Source organism: Silurus meridionalis, chromosome 4 (genome assembly GCF_014805685.1).
Source record: "Silurus meridionalis isolate SWU-2019-XX chromosome 4, ASM1480568v1, whole genome shotgun sequence".
NCBI lineage: Eukaryota > Metazoa > Chordata > Actinopteri > Siluriformes > Siluridae > Silurus > Silurus meridionalis.
In genome coordinates, this window is record NC_060887.1 from 15,509,792 (window position 1) to 15,526,889 (window position 17,098).

Consider the following 17,098-nt stretch of genomic DNA (forward strand, 5'->3'; position numbering starts at 1 on the left):
ATGCCAAAGGACATCAGGGATCTGTCTGGTTGAAAACTCCATTTACAATCCATCACAAATTCTATAAAAGGAACCTGTGTATCTCATCATTGTAGCTGAAATACAATCTTTTAAATAGATACCTTTATACATACCACATTTAAGTAGATAGAGCGTGCACTCGTCTTTGGATAAACAAGCAAAGCAGCTGTAAAAGTCAACATCCATTTACAAACCTAGATGCAAAAATTATTTCATGCTCTGATTGGGTACTTAGATCTTCACAGTAGATCAGTCAATGTAGATTCTACGAGACTGTAGGCTTAAACTAACGTAAGCAACGTACATCAACAACATTTGGATTATTTAGATGTATGATGAGAAGAACAGTAAATGGGTTTTAGGACAGGATCAATGTGAACGTGTGAAGAATCAAGTTCCAAAATCAATCAGATCTGATCCAGTTCTTCTGTTGGATTAAGTTTCACTTTAATCTAGTTACTTGACCTACAGCTTGCTTTGCCTTAAAAGTGTGCACTCTCACTTCTACGTAACATCAACATTTTCGAGAAAACTGTGAGTTCAAAGACATTTTGATTGGAGCCTTGTGCAAGGCTTAAAAGTAGCAATCTGATGTATCATAATTAAAACCTTCTAAAAAAGAAATTTACAGCGGCTGGTTACAAATGAGTCAAGAAGCCAATTTCATTTTGTGTAAAATATTTATCATATATAAAATGTGTGCTGTTTGTGAACAAAGTAAAATACTGACTGTTTTTACACAAGATATACCAATGGTTTGGAAACATTAGTTAAATGGCGAATGAATTAGGTTTACAAAATATAAAACAATATCATATGTAAAAGTTGATCGGTAAATTTAACAACCAAAAAAATGTATAGCAAAGGGTTCTCCGATTTCCTCTTAAGAGAACCCTTGAAGGTTAAATGAGGAACTTTAAAACAGATGATATCCATACGAGGATAATAAAGTCCAATGAGTCCTTGAGGAACCTTGCATAGGAGTGTAAAATTGGGAATTAAACATTAGAAAAGTTCCACAGATACTATTTCTGTATTTTGGAAAGCATGGGTACACTGTGAAGAGTGATCTACACTTCCTCCAACATTATTAATCACCGGAATAAGTTTGAACACCATATTATTGGACAAAAAAATCTGTCTTAATAATCGTCTCGATTGCTTCGCCTCAAACTCTGTGAACTCCGTTTCCCCATTTGCTTGCTGTCTAGCTCATCTCTGAGGCACTCGACAATTAAAAGACAATCAAAGTTTTTCAAAATTTGATGCTTGCTAAAAGCAACAGGAATAATAATAACATAATATGTCTTCAGGGATGTGACGTGACAGGCATGCTCCGTCAAGCAAGGGCAACACAGAATAAAAATAAGCCTCTTTCCCTAAAAGCGTATAAACTTTCCTAATTGTTGTCCCAATAGACTAGGAGACGTTTAAATGGCATTAATCAGAAGGTTCTGCTCTTAAATCACATTGACCTGTAATTTGCTGTGAAGCTTGAGGGTGGTTTAAATCTCAGACTGTGGGATAATGTCTGCAAAGTAATATTTATTATCCTTTGAGCGTTCATGGCTAGAAAACAAATCCATTTATAAGCCGAAAGTAGGGAGGATTTAACGAAAACGTTTTTATAACTACTGTACTTCGCTAACGACATAGAAAAAATGGAAACAATTAAAATAATCTACACTAAAAAATGAATCTTAACATACTGATTATCATTAGAGTAACCTGCTAAAGGAACACTTGCAGGCGATGGTAACTTAAATAATGACTCTGTACAGTTGTGGTGAGCAGAAAAGCATGTCAAATGCACAAAGTATCAAACCTTGACTACAAAGAAGCTTTGACAGCAGTTGATCACATGTGGATCCACTCCTCAAACCAAATGGATATGCCTGACTAAAGCTTCGGATTGCTATTCTTACTCATAGACTTATATAACCATTTAAAAATACATATTAGTGCATATTCAAGCCAAAAGTGCTCATGCTACAGTTATTCTGGGTGTGAATTCTGAATAACTGGAAGTGGTTTTCCATCCCTACATCACACTTTTTTTTTTATTTACCAAGAGATATTTTTAAAAGTGCTAAATGTTTTATTCCAAAACATGTCCCAGTACAGTACTGCCATGCTCACAGGAAATAGGAGAAAAACCGACATGTCCTTATAGAGTACACAACACATGCCTTCAACCTTCATGGTAAATAAATGAAACGGATATTTATTCAAAAAGAGCACAGTGGAAATCAGACCTCATCGCCCATCGACATGTGACTTCCTCGCCGCTACATCAATGTTCCGACTCAAGGTCATGCTGGTCTTCTCTATAATTAGCCACCGCAGTATGTACATGCAAAATAAAAGGAGACACACACACACACACACACGGAGACATGAAGGTGACACTCCCTTTAAACCACAGAAATAAAATGCTAACAGGGGGATGTCGCAGTGCTGGTCGGAAGACCATGTGATGCTTGATGATATTCAGTGTCTATGAAAAAGAATGCTGCAACAAACCACAGATATTTCCACTGATGATCTAAAAACACTTGAGCCTGATAATATAACCATTATTTCAAACATGACACCTGCAAACCTGCGTCTGCATTCAAACTAAAACAACATTATATTGTACATGATTTCAAAAGAGTAATGATGGAGGCAGGACGGGACTGTTTTTAAATGTACTGTATTGTAGTAAGAATTGCAATTTTATTATTTTAAAATACATAAATAATGTATAAATTGGCGACAAAGAATTAAAAATTTAAATAAAAAATACAGTAGTGATGATTGACAGCATGATTCAAAAAAATCATTCTTTACAAATGAGTTTGATACGCTGATGTAATAAGAAGGAAAAGAAGGAAAAATAGAACACAAATAAGTCAAAATCGGCTTGCATGATGACATAATATTATACCAATAATAAATTGTTAAATTAAAAGTAATGTAAACATTAAAACATTCTGCAATACATTTGATCATGGCCAGATTGTATTTTCTCTACAGGATTATGCCCAGACACTGGGAAAAATTCTGGCAATTAAAGTATCCATGGTAACTAGGTGGAGGTTCACAAAAGACGGGAATCACATCTGTCTGTCTCTCAGGGATAAGAGATGTTTATCGTAATTCCTATGAAAAGTCTGAATGAACAACGTGTGTTTCTTTACAGTGGGATGGTGTAAGAAAGTAAAAGGTATAACTAACATGGTATCTTAAGAAAAGATGATTTTCACAACACCTGTGTGCCTCCTGACTGTGAAGCATGGTGGTGGCAGCCCCATATCACTGTGCATAATCTTGAATATTACTATATATACACTACATCTTATTACCTACTGCACCTTCTATACATAATCACTCTCATCCCTGTACTTATGGACCAATACTTTCATCTAACATACTGCTATTTATTGTAAATAGGCCACTTTTGCACTTCTGGTTTGATGCTAACCAGATTTCATTGGCTCTGTACATGTAGCATGCACAATGACAATACAACTGAACCTAGTCTAATCTGATCCAATCTAATCTTGGTTGTTTTTTAGATGGATTTTCTGGATCATGATTTTCTGGGATTTTCTGGGTCACGATTTCACAACACACATGCCAGTTTTTGATTTTAATTTACAAATTCTCAATTACTGTCACATTTTTCACAATAAATGATTTTGCGATCATTAGTTCTTTAACCCTAGAGAAAAGGATGACATTGCAGCACTATCCACTCTTCATTTGTTCCTGGGTGAAGCTGAAGGTTTATATTTTGTTATTAAAGTGTAAAATGTGCTGTACTTTATTTACACTTCATTATTACACCTGAGATCCTCCTTGGTGGTTTCATCTCGTCCTACTGAGCTCGACTGTGAGCGTTTCATTCTTTCTGCCATCAGCCTTCCTTAAAGAAGACTCTACACTTTCTATATTGACACTGTGATCACACCATGTTGAATGTTTATGTACTACAGCTGTGGGTTCAATGCAAATTTCATTTTACACACGGACTTCAAACTGAATTATTTTCAGCATTAGGTAAAGTGGAATTTTTGGGGGATTTTTTCTCCATTCAGTTGATAAGTAAGAGGGCAAGAGGAAAGCTGTGCTGAGCTTTAACTCCTGGATGATCTCTCACTAACAAAAGGTTCCCTCTGGAGTCTGGTTCCTCTCAAGGTTTCTTCCTTATGCCGTCTCGGGGAGTTTTTCTTTGCCACAGTCGCCACCGGCATCCTCATCAGAGACAAACTTACACTTATAAAGAACATCTTCACTTTTATCACCACATTTTCTGTGTAAAGCTGCTCTGAGACAATGCTCATTGTTTAAAGCGCAATACAAATAAATATGAATTTAATTGAATAGTCATTCCTTCATCAGTCACCCCCAACCCTCACTTTTTTCAGATTCTGTTCAAATTTAATGCAGCTTGTCGTTTTTTTGTTACTGAGAAACCCAAAAGAAGGGTAAACTTTTCTGTTCTGAAGATGTCAGAAAACCAAAAGCTACAGCTCTGACTGCCACAACACACCATGTCTGAGTAAAAAGGTCATACAGTGTTTGTGCTTCTGTATGTGATTCTTAATAGGTTTTTTTTATTTTCAAGATGCTTGAAAATTCTCTCTCTCTCTCTCTCTCTCTCTCTCTCTCTCTCTTACACACACACACACACAAACAAAAAAAATACCTGTAACCATGACAACGCTGTTTCTGTCTGCTGATTGTAGATGATCCATTTACATTCATTAACAACACACATCAAAATGTTCCTAACACACCCTGGTACGTCCACATCGTAAAAATGTCATAATGATCATTCACTAAGACCTACTGCTCCAGAACACCACTATGCTTGTTAAAATTCACTTAGTTACAGATGCATAGAGGGACATATACTGCGCCGAAAGGGTGCATTCATGAGATAATTAAAGACTAAACAGAGAGTACACATATCATCATTAGAAGGTGCATCACAAATAGTGTATAAAGGGCATATAGAAAGTGCGGGAGTATTACAGGTTACATAAAATGCACATATTTAGTGCATAGAGGAAGCAGAGAGAGTGCATAGCGGATGCACATAAAGAGAGTACAGAGGGTATACAAAGATATAAAGGCTGCATTAAAGAGTGCAAAAAGAATGAAAAAAAAAGAGCATAGCAAGTGCGCATAGAGATGTATAATGGAGGCATTGAGGGAGCATAAAGAAGTGTATAGGATGCATACAGGGAAAGAGGTATGAAGGATGCATTAGAAAGTTTATAGAGGACACGGTGAGCGAGAGTATTCCATGTACACATCGATCAGGCCTAACGTTATGACCACCTGCCTAATACTGTGTTGGACCTCCGTTTGCTGCAAAACAGCTCTGACCCATCGAGCATTAACAGCATTTACTTATTCAGCAATTTGAGCCACAGGAGCTCGTCTGTTGGATCAGACCACACGGGTCAGCCTTTACTCCCCACGTACAACAATGAGCCTCTGCCACCCAGGACCCTGTCGCCGGTTCACCACTGTTTCTTCCTTGTAGCACTTTTGAGAGACCACTGCAGACTGGGAAGAGCCCACAAGAGCTGCAGTACATCACAATCACCAATTTTTCTGATTCAAACACATCAACTTTGAGCACAAAATGTTTACTTGCTGCCTAATATATCCCACCCACTAACAGGTGCCACGATGAAGAGATAAATCAGTGTTATTTACTTCACTGATCATAATGTTATACTGTCAAAATGTTTTCCTGGTCGGTGTATAGAGAGTGCATAGTGGGTGCATTAATGGGAGCATGAGAGGGTTCTAGTAGGCATAAAGAGATATAGATGCGTACAGATGGGAAAAGCCTAGAGAGTGCACATAGAGAGTGTATAACGGGTGCATAAAGGGAACAAAAGTGCGTGTCCACAATGCAGCTTCATTATAAACGTATTCGGGGCGTGGCCAAGCAGATTAGTATATTACTGAGGGGGCGGGGCCGAGTTGTACAAATTCTACAAATTAAACTACAAATTAAACACAACTCAGATTATTATAAATGACTTGTGACAGTAAAGGAACTCCACACTGATCTGCCCTGAACCACAGAGAGAGAGAGAGAGAGAGAGAGAGAGAGAGAGAGAAAGAAAGAAAGAGTTGTGTTGTTTGTGGACTCACCCTGCGCGATGGCGATGGATTCGAACCGGTGCAGTTCCCGCATCAGGCACGTGCGCTCGGCGGGATGGAGGCCGTAGATGAAGTCTCGCGCACCCTGCGGCGAGCTCAGCGGATCAATGGGCTCCTTGCGCGCGTGCGTGCCCAGGTGAGAAACGGGCGCAAACGACGGGCGGAGCGCGAGAGCCGGCCGCAGAACTCTGCGCAAACACGGCAACATCATCGCTCTCGCACACGCGCGTGCTCGGCACCGGGGTGGCGGGGACAAGAGAGGTGCACAGAGAAGCCTCGAAACGCTCTAGCACGCGCTGAGTGTGCGGTGGAGCCAGAGGCGTCCCGTTAACACCGTTACACACTCCGAATCAGCTCGACGGAACATCTACAGACCGGACTTATTCACGCTCTTCCGAAAAACGCGGCGATTAATGAAATTGCTTGAAAAGTCACCCAAAGAGCGGCATCTCTCATTCATCTCATTTCTGCGGGAAAAAACAACAACAAGACAGCCGCGCGCGCAAGCCGAGAAATATTCTCCCTGTGGAACGGGACTTGCTGTGTCGAGCTTTTGCGTAGCTATGACGACACTCTCATGACGCTTACGTCCACTTTACAGTACAGTCTATACTGTACCCGCCCACTTTTAAACGACCCTCATACCGGAAGTAAATGTATACTACAACCACACAAGACGCGTCTGTCAGCCATCATGGGAAGTGCAAGATCTGAACATACACTGGATGACCTGAAAATATTTTTATGATATGCATTGTTGAAAAAAAATTTTTACACTTAAACTGCACCATTTTTATATCAGTCATTTTGTATTACTGATTATGATTATTAGTCTGTGTATTTGTTCATAAAATAAAAACTCAAACTCCACAACACACTATATCTTCATCACACAGTGACGATTTAACATACAATCAGCTTTAATATTGCTGGCTTAATTAGGATTTATTTATTTATTAATAAATATAACGCGGTTTATTTTGCATTACTTTGTAGTCTTCGACTGTCTCTGACCTTTCCAAAATGGCGACAGTTATAATTAGTAATTAATGATGCTCGAGTACAACGCGGGTGTTTATGATACGCGTAGTTATAAAACCGTCGATTATTGTAAAAACAACAACAACAAAATTTTATTTCATAATTAATTAATAATAATAAAGGGTGATACAAAGCAAATCTTACTCAATAGAGTATCTTTAACTTATAAAATTAACACTAAATTAATTATACTAATAATTAAACTACTACTAATTACTAATACTAATTACAATTGTCTTTTGATTTAACAAATAAATTACTAAGTTGTAGCCTTTTCTTCTTCGTCTTTCGGCTTATTAACGGTTTCCACAGCGGATCATCCATCTCCATTACCTCTGTCCTCTACATCTGCCTCTTTCAACCCAACTACCTGCATGTCTTCCTTCACCACATCCATAAACCTTCTCCTTGGCCTTCCTTTTCCCTCCTTCCTGGTGGCTCCATCCTCAGCATTCTCCTACCAATATACCCCATGTCCCTCCTTTGCACATGTCCAAACCATCTCAATCTCACCTCACTCACCTTGTCTTGTCTATTTAAGGGACATGTGCTGTCCCTTAAATAAACTCATTTTTAAACCTGTCCATCCTCATCACTCCCAACGAAAACCTCAACATCTTCAGCTCTGCTACCTTCAGCTCCACCTCCTGTCTTTTACTCAATGCCACTGTCTCTAAACCATACAACATCGCAGGTCTCACCACAGTCCTATAAACCTTCCCTTTCACTCTCGCAGATACTCTTCTATCACAAATCACTCCTGCTATCACTCACCTCCACCCACTCCACCCTGCCTGCACTCTTTTCTTCACTTCTCTAACACACTCTCCATTACTTTTGCACTGTTGACCCCAGGTACCTGAACTCCTCCACCTTCTCCACCTCTTCTCCCTGCAACCGCACCACTCCACTGCCCTCCCTCTCATTTACACACATGTACTTTGTCTTACTCCTACTGACTTTCATTCCCCTTCTCTCCAATGCATACCTCCACCTCTCCAGGCTCTTCTCAACCTGCTCCCTACTCTCACCACAAATCACAATATCATCCGCAAACATCATTGTACAGGGAGACTCCTGTCTTACCTCGTCCATCAACCTGTCCATCACCACTGCAAACAGTAAAGGGCTCAGAGCCAAACCTTGATGCAGTCCAACCTCCACCTTGAACCATTCTGTCATTCCTACTGCACACTTCACTGCTGTCACACTGTCCTCATACATGTCCTGCACCACCATCACATACTTCTCTGACACACCTGACTTCCTTATACAGTACCTCTGTCATACACTTTCTCTAAATCCAAAAAACACACAATGCAACCCTTATTCTTAAAGATCGGTACCAGCACACTCTTTCTCTTTTCCTCAGGCATGCTTTCACCTTGTAGCTTTTTGATATGTACAAACCAGCCATTAGGGTTGCACAAGCAAGTGCACTCTTAATGCCAGTCAGAAGCCCAGATAAATGGGGAGGGTTGTGTAAAGAAGGGCATCCAGTGTAAAACTCGTGCCAAATCAAATATGCAGATCACAAAACTAAAATTTCATACCAAATTGGTCGAGGCCCGGGTCATTACCAATGACCGCCCCAAGTATTGTTAGTAACAGGGTACCGGTAGAAATTGGGCTACTGTTGGCCAAAAGAGGAGAAGGAGAGGAGGGAGATGGGAAAGGAGAAGTGGAGGAGAGTGGAGTAAATAATGCACAATAAATGTTGGTACTATGACTGGTAAAGGGAGAGATAACTGATATAAACAGGTTGTGTGTTCAGGAGAACAAGCGGAAAGGGAGTAAGGCCAGGAACATTAGAGGTGGGTTCAAACTGTTCTATAATGGTGTGGATGGAAAGATAAATGGTGTAGGGGTGATCCTGAAGAAAGAGTACACTAAGAATGTAGTGCAGGTGAACAGAGTTTCTGATAGGGTGATGATCGTGAAGCTGAAAGTTGAAGGGGTGATGATAAATGTCATCAGTGCCTATGCTCCACAAGTGGGCTGTGAGATGGAGGAGAAGGAAAAATCTGGAGTGAGTTAGATGAAGTGGTAGAAGGTGTACCTATGAAAGAACAATTGGTGATTGGGGCAGACTTTAATGTTGGTGAAGGGAACAAAGAAAAGGATTTGTAGCGATTGACAGAGCTGAAGATGTTGAGATGCTCATTGGAAGTGACAAGAATGGACAGGATTAGAAATAAGTTTATTAGACCGATGTAGGACATTTTGGAGACAAAGTGAGAGATGCGTGATTGAGATGGTTTGGACTTGTGCAGAGGAGAGACATGGGGTATATCAGCAGAAGAATGCCGAGAATGGAGCCACCAGGTAGAGAGGAAGGCCAAGGAGAAGGTTTATGGATGCAGTGGATTGCAGGATGCAGGTAGTTGGTTTGAAAGAGGCAGATGTAGAGGACAGAGTAGTATGCAGACGGATGATCTGCTGTGGCGATCCCCTAATGGGAGCCACCGAAAGAAGAAGAGGATGTAGAAGACAAGATAGTGTGGAGATGGATGATCCGCTGTGGCAACCACTAACAGGAGCAGCCAAAAGAAGAAGAAGAAGCCTTTTGATATGTACAACAATCTTGTCGATATCGAGATATGAAAAATATAAAGTGTAAACAGTGCCACCCAGTGGGCACTACAGACAGGTACAATGCATTACACCAGGAGTGCCCAAACTTTTGTCGTATGAAGGGGCAAAAATCAAGCTTGACTGAAGGCTGTGAGTCGAAAATTAATGTCGCATTGCACCAAATATTATAAATAAAATTAAAGTTGTCATGGCTCCTCTAATTCATGATTTCATAATGTTAAATGGTAAATAAATCATTGCGTGCTTCTAAAAAAGAGGCAGATAAAATGTAGAATTAAATGGAGTAACTGTGGAATATTGTTAGAAATCCATGTGAACAAAGTTGTAAGGAAGAAATTAACCACTAAAAGTCAACTAATGACATCATATATAAATTAGCATATAAGTTGAAAACATGAACAAAATTATATATTTAAAAAACTGCATATTTATAAAATGTTTCATTATCTATTAAGCATCTAACTAATGAGCCGTTAAAAAAGTTAACTGTTTATGTATGAAATAGTAAACTATTTATGACTATTTAAACTATTTATATTTCAGCAAGACAATGTAAAATCTTATACTGCATTTATTAGAAGAGCATTGCTCGATATTAGAAGAGTCTGAGTCCTGAAATTTAACATTTGAAAATATTTTGCATATCATGAAACATAAAATATAGATATAACAAAGAAGCCCAGTCTGTGTCTTAATAAATCAGGACTAAAATGTATTTATTTATTGATGGAGACTTTAAAGCACTTTGTAAGTGTGTGTGGATAAAAGCATCTGCCAAATGTCATTAATGTAAATGTATTTAGCTAGCCGGTTACCAAATGTATTAGATAGACAGCTAACTAACAACAACCCTGTAATTTCATTTAAAGAGAAAAAAAGACAAAGCCATAAACTGAAGGAATAAAGTATTTAATATGTCAAAAAAATATAACAACATTTTCATTTCAGCTTTCAAACGAGCTTTTCTGTCACCAGCTGACAAATCTGGTACTTTAGCCTGCTAGCTAGTAAGCAAGATGGCCACCTAGCAAGCTAGCCACTTATTAATCCGACACACATGTACAGTTTAAACTAAACAAATCCAAACACAATGCTTTATTTTACTCAGTGTTGTGATGAAGAGAGAAGAGAATTGTGATTTATTTAATCCGCACACAAATATAACAGTAAGTAGTAGTAGAGAGAGAAAAAAAAAAACAGCACCAAAATTGAAATAAAATAATATGTAATGAATTCTGTAAGTTAAAGATGACAAAACTTCACTTGTGTTTGCTTTTTTAAACAAAATAAAACTATATGAAATGAACCTGGACATGTGTGTGTGTGTGTGTGTGTGTGTGTGTGTGTGTGTGTGTGTGTGTGTGTGTGCTTTTCTACATGTTTTACCTCATAGTGTATTAACATATTATACAATATTTCACAGAGAAAAGTACGGGATCTACTTTACCAAGCGGATGAATAAATTAAAAGTCGCTGTTCGGCCCCGTCACTATTTACAATTACTTTGTAATTTTTTTATACAAACATAATTTTTTTGCTAATAGCGGTTGAGTTTAGATTATTTTTAGCACAATAATTTTATTAATAAAAAACATAAAAAACATACTGTTAGTATTGTAGATTATTATATGGTTAATGAGAATATGTTCAAAATGTTGTATTATATGTAGAGAAAAAGGTAAAATAAAAAAACACAAATAAACAACAACTTTATAACACTTTATAAACTAAACCTTTTCTGTCATCATGACAAATACTTACTCTATCCACAGATCATTGTTTTGAAGAATTAAACCGGACATCAGTTCACGTCCTATAAAGCGATGAGCGATGCAGTGATACAAGCAATACACAAAACAATAATAATAATAATAAAAAAAAAGGAATAAACTGTATTTTCTGAACTGTAAGACACATTAGTGTTGCAAAACCTAATACTTCATTAATTTCTGTCCTTATGATCGCAGATTAGCTATTAGCCTAGTTATAGCAGCATCACTTTTAGCTTTTTAAATCAAATAATGCAGAATTTCTCGAGTAAGAAAACGCTGTTTTCTACACACATGCAATTGCTGTGTTTCAATCAGAAGCCAGGTCCCTCAGTAGGCAGCCGCTCATGTAGAGATTGTTTAAAATCATACATTAATCACTCGTTTTGTACGTTGTTAGTGTTTATTGCGCAAGTAGTAAACTAGTAGAAAATCGTTGTTTGGTTACATTTATTTGTCTAACATAACACAACATGAAAGCTCGTACACAGTAACTAGCTTAACCACAGCCATCTAACTAAAATTTCCGATGAATGACAACACGTCATATATATATTTTATACGTTTGATACCGATTGTACATATTAACTCAGTTTATGTAACTGTGTTACTGCGGGATGAAAACAAGACACCAGAAAGAAACTACATGCTAACATCATAAACAAATGTATCTCTTTTCAATTAGTAATTATTTGAAACTGGAGTATCAATCATAACATCATAATCATCACGTAGCTGCATGCAATTTAGTTTTTGACGTCTTTTTCGTCAATTGAAACTAAAAGTTAGCATTTTTCTTTGCTGTCCTCTAAAGTGAATTAATACGTTAACTCGATTATCGTTACAAACATAAAGCTTTGTGGAGTGATAAACTGAATAAGACCAGTTTAGTGTTAGACATCGTTGGATTATTAGGCTTCGGTAAAGACGGTTACTATGGCAACACTAACAGGGCAAACACTAAACTGCGCTATCCCTGTAGGGGGTACTCAAGCACATAACTGGAAGTAGAACGTGCTGCTACATTAGAGTGACTTATATACTGAGGTGGTAAATATATATATTTTTTTTATGTGGAATTTCAGTGTGCTTATAGTCCAGAAAATAGGGCACCAAAGAATGTTTTGAAAGAAAAATAAATTAATGACAGGAGCGCTGGTCTCTTCTTTATTAGCCAAGTGTAAATGTAGTGTGCTCTCCACTCCTCTGTTGCCACACAAGCATTCCTATACCTGGACTTATATTATGGGATGCGTGGTGCTGAGCGGTCGTTGGTGGTGGTTTTCTTCAGTCGGACTCCTCTTCTAATGGACTGTAGCATGGTGTCTTCCTCTTCCACAGCACCCTCATGCCCTTCGTAGGCAGCAGACAGGGGTGGGGGGTTAGTGGACGCTTGACCGCTCCACGACTCCACCGGCAGTACGGATTCCGGCTCCATGTCATCGCTTGGCTCCACTTCTTCATTAGGTTCAACTCCCATGAAGTCGGGTACGGTGGGGGTCATGACAGGGATGACGGGGGTTTGGATGGGGACAGGGCCAGTGCCCCGGCGCACAGAGGGTTTGGTGGAAGGGGTGCGGCGGATGGTGGCCACGCCCGGGACTGCAGGGACCGAGGGGATTCCTGCGGTGGAAGCGGGACGTTTGGTCTGGAACAGTTTGCGGTAACTCTGGCCGAGGTCGCTGTTCCGTGGGACAGTGGAGGATTTATCAAAGTCCGGCTGCTCGGAGAAATAATCGTAATCGGACACTGTGGGGAGGAAAGAGATGGAGCTCAGGTATGACTCAGGAATTTATAAAATGTATTACACTGAGTTTTATTTTCAGGTCATTTATATGACCAATTTCTCAATCACTTCTCTTCCCTCCCTGGCTTCTTTTCTCTCTTGTAATACTTCTCTCTCTTTTCTGGTCCCTCAATTCTTCCATCTCATGCATTCTTCCTTTAATTCATTTGTCCTGTGCTTTTCTTCCATCATTTCTTTCCCTTGCTTTACTTCATGCCCTCCTCTTTTCCATCTTTTCTTCTTTCTTTCATAAATTCCTTCTTCCCTCTCTTCTTTCTCTCTTTAATTCTAGATATTTCTTGCCGTCCTTCCTTCTTCTCTTTTGGCTCTGTTTCTTTTTCTTCGTCCCCTTTCCCCTGATTTTTTAGCCTTTCTTTTTTCTCCATCTCTTATCTTATTTCTCTCTTTCCACAATTATTTTCCTACTCTCTTTTTCTTCCCTTAAATCTTTCATCTGTCTCCTTTCCCTTTTACTCCTTGCTAATTTTGTGCCACCCGTGATTTTGCCTCCCCCTCCCCAACCCATCCCTCTCTCACACACACACACACACACACACACACACACACACACACACACACACTGACCCTGAGAGGGGATGGTGTCCTCAGAGCAGCAGGGTGTGGTACTCTGAGTGCTGTATCCACTGGAACATTGGAGTGAGTCTCTGCTGGAGCGCTGAGCATCCAACTGCAGACCACAAGACAGAGCCAAAGCCAAATCCTGCTGAACCTGCACCTCCTAAACACACACACACACACACACACACACACACACACACACACACACACACACACACACACACATTATACCATTATCGTCTGTTGTACTTCATGAGATTTCGTTCATAATTGTATAAATAAATACATAAATAAATACACATGGCTGTGTGTAAAGACAGACAGATGTATTTTAAGGGTTATTATCAGACACTGACATGACTGACATGTGGTGTATTAGAGATGCTCCTGGTTAACTGATTGTCCTCCGGCTGGGTGGGGTTTAAGGTCGGCTGGTATGAGCCGTTTGAATCCAGCGCCTCCTTTGGCTCCTTTTTCTTCCTCAGTGTGTTCACCATAGGCTGATCATATGGGCCTGGTTTAGCCCAGTCCTACATCCACAACATTATTATTATACCATTAATACACAACGTTGTATTATTATTATTATTATTATTATTATTATTATTATTATTATTATTATTATTAACAACAATTCTGGATTTTACTGTATTCTCAACATTAGCCACTGGGTGGCGACCTTTAACTGAGTAGTCGGCCTGATTGTTTTGTAAATGCTTCACTATACCAATGAAGCGTCTTAATTTTACTTAATCAGTTTCTCTTGATAAAAACCATGAAGTAGCTAAATGGATCACAGTTTGTGAATCAGTGTTCATATGTCACTGTGACTTGCCAGTGAATCAATGTTTCGGGCAGTACGTCTCTCTAAACCAGCTTCAATCAGTGAATCAGTATTCACTCTTAGGGCAGTGATTATGATACAAACCTTCCAGCTGGGGATCTTGGAGGATGGGGGGAGCATGCCAGGGGTCAGCGTGGAGTAATGGGGGTAATCAGGTATCAGTGCTGAGCCTGGCCTCGACCACGACCTCAGAGTGGAGGAAGAGTATGAAGGGGAAGAGGAGGGGGAGGAGGTATTTGGAGGAAAGGGGAAGACCACTCCAGAAAGGTACGGGGCCTCTGCAGGGCCGTAGTGGTCGTAGCCGTTTGACAGCTGAGTATGGTGAAGTGGACGAATGACAAAAAACAAATGGGAGAAAGAAATAAAAATAAAATCATGAATGAATGAACAAAGCCACACAATAAGACTGAGAGAAAAAAAAGGCAAAATAAAGCAGCATGATGCAAATAATATATTACAAATACAAAAAAGGATCTGATAATGGAGGGAATGTCCAATGGGAAGTGGCCTAATTCACGAGTAAGCCAACAGGAAGTGGCACTGGTGGGCAACGAGCCAATCAGCAGTCACCTTTTCAGTGGAAGAGCTGCACTCGCTGACCGACTGAGCTGATTCAGAGGAATCCGACGAAGCAGAGCTGGAAGGCAGCTGCATACAGCGGACAGGATGAACAGAAGACACGCCCACAGACACACCCATACCACAGACACAACCACACAACAAGGGGAAAAGAAGAGAGCACAAATAATGAAAACAGAAAAAGTGTACCAGTGAAAGAATGAGACAGAAAAAAGGCATCAGGCAAACAGACAAAGAGACAGAGATCGAGTGAGAAAGACAGAGAGAAAGAGAGAGAGAGAGAGAGAGAGAGAGAGAGAGAGAGAGAGAGAGAGAGAGAAGGAGAAAAAGACAGAGAGAGAGAAATACAGAAGCCACAGGTTAGATGCATGAAAAGCCCCGGAAGCAGCAGTGTTAGTGCAAGGAATCAGTGTTTACATGTACACTAATAATCTGATCTGTATTTGGGGTTGAGTACAAAAGTAAAAAAAATAAATAAAAAAAATGATAAGATGCTATTTTATAAATGATCTACAAAACGTGTAGAAGTGAAAATGAAAGAAGTGTGTACCACATTACAGCAATCCAAAACACTGTATAACCAAAAAATCATAATAATTCCCTCTCACGCTCCAGACGCAATGCAATGTGTGACAAGGTGCAATCTTAAAATAAAGAGATATTTGAGCAAGCATAATAAAGTCATTTTTTGTCATTTTTAAAAATAAATCAGTAAATCAGTCTAAAATGTCCAAATGATCAAAATAAACTAATCAAAAGCAATACAAACGCTGCTTCAAACAAAACGCTTTGAACTGTAAACCTGGACTTTTCTGGACATCACAAAATTAGATTTTGTAGTTATCAGATTATTGTGCACACGTAAACACATTAGCAAAAACACATGGGTCAGATTAAACAGCCTGAGCAGACAAAAAAAACCCAAACAAACGCAAATGTCTGTTTTTATCTGCTTTAGCAGCACCAGATTCAGAATCCTAAACCCTGATCTTATTATTATTTTTTTTATACTGAAAAACTGCATAATGCCAATGTTTGAGATGACCTCAGAGTGAATAATGCATTCAATCCCATTTCCTTCGGCGGTTAAACTCACTAGGGCCACTTTTTTACTTTTTATGAGGCTGAATAGACCCAAAGACACCAAAAACACAGCGACACGTTCAGTGATTGTGAGCTGAAATCGCAAGGCTTTGTGAACTGCAAGGGGAATAAATGAGCCCCTCCATAATTAGAGTCAGACTTGGCCTCTTTTTAAAACTTGGAGCCAAAAACACCAACAAGGAAAAGAATACGCAGACAAAGAATAAGCGCTCATGTCCCCTTTAGCTTCCTGTCGTTGTTAGCTCGGTTGGTGTGATTAGCTAAACTGTCCATTTGTGGTGGGAGCTGAGCTGGATTCGGATCATTAACGTGGATATCGTAGCAATTAGACTGGCCCTTGTGAGGCCAGGGAGTCCCAGCGGATCATGGGAAAGTGGAGATCGACATGAGAGCAGAGAGGAAAAAAAAAAGAAAGAAAGCTGGGGGCCGAATGGAAGTCTCGTAAAATCTGGCTAGCAGTTATAAAAAACCTCAGTCTTAAATAAATAAATGTAATGAGCTACAACAGACACAAGTACGCACACACACGCACACTTTTACATTTTGAAGCAAGGTCACTAGGGGCAACTCGAGTCTGAGGACCTCGTTCTCAAATGATGAAGGGAAATG

At 39.4% G+C, this 17,098-nt stretch overlaps 2 protein-coding genes across 19 annotated transcripts in view; both read right to left on the reverse strand.

Annotated features, from left to right (window-relative positions):
- LOC124383804 (transmembrane protein 65-like) overlaps positions 1-7,214 on the reverse strand; it is a 30,681-nt gene extending 23,467 nt beyond the window's left edge. Inside the window, exon 1 of one of the 3 annotated variants that reach the window (XR_006925280.1) lies at positions 6,184-7,180. Coding sequence is in view for 2 of the 3 variants with exons in the window: in XM_046846129.1 (XP_046702085.1) it covers positions 6,184-6,403 (220 nt within the window). In the remaining variant the exon portion in view is untranslated. Of the gene's footprint in view, positions 1-6,183 lie in introns of all 3 variants that reach the window. The other 2 variants (XM_046846129.1, XM_046846130.1) reach the window with 2 other exon arrangements.
- Positions 7,215-10,721: 3,507 nt separating this feature from the next.
- LOC124383802 (protein MTSS 1-like) overlaps positions 10,722-17,098 on the reverse strand; it is a 40,331-nt gene continuing 33,954 nt past the window's right edge. For 6 of the 16 annotated variants that reach the window (XM_046846119.1, XM_046846116.1, XM_046846115.1 and 3 more), the window contains 5 exons: positions 15,377-15,454; positions 14,891-15,118; positions 14,319-14,492; positions 13,969-14,122; positions 10,722-13,346 (listed from right to left, as the gene is read on the reverse strand). In XM_046846119.1, coding sequence (XP_046702075.1) covers positions 12,841-13,346; positions 13,969-14,122; positions 14,319-14,492; positions 14,891-15,118; positions 15,377-15,454 — 1,140 coding nt within the window. In that variant the 3' untranslated portion in view covers positions 10,722-12,840. The remainder of the gene's footprint in view (positions 13,347-13,968; positions 14,123-14,318; positions 14,493-14,890; positions 15,119-15,376; positions 15,455-17,098) is intronic. The other 10 variants (XM_046846128.1, XM_046846123.1, XM_046846122.1 and 7 more) reach the window with 4 other exon arrangements.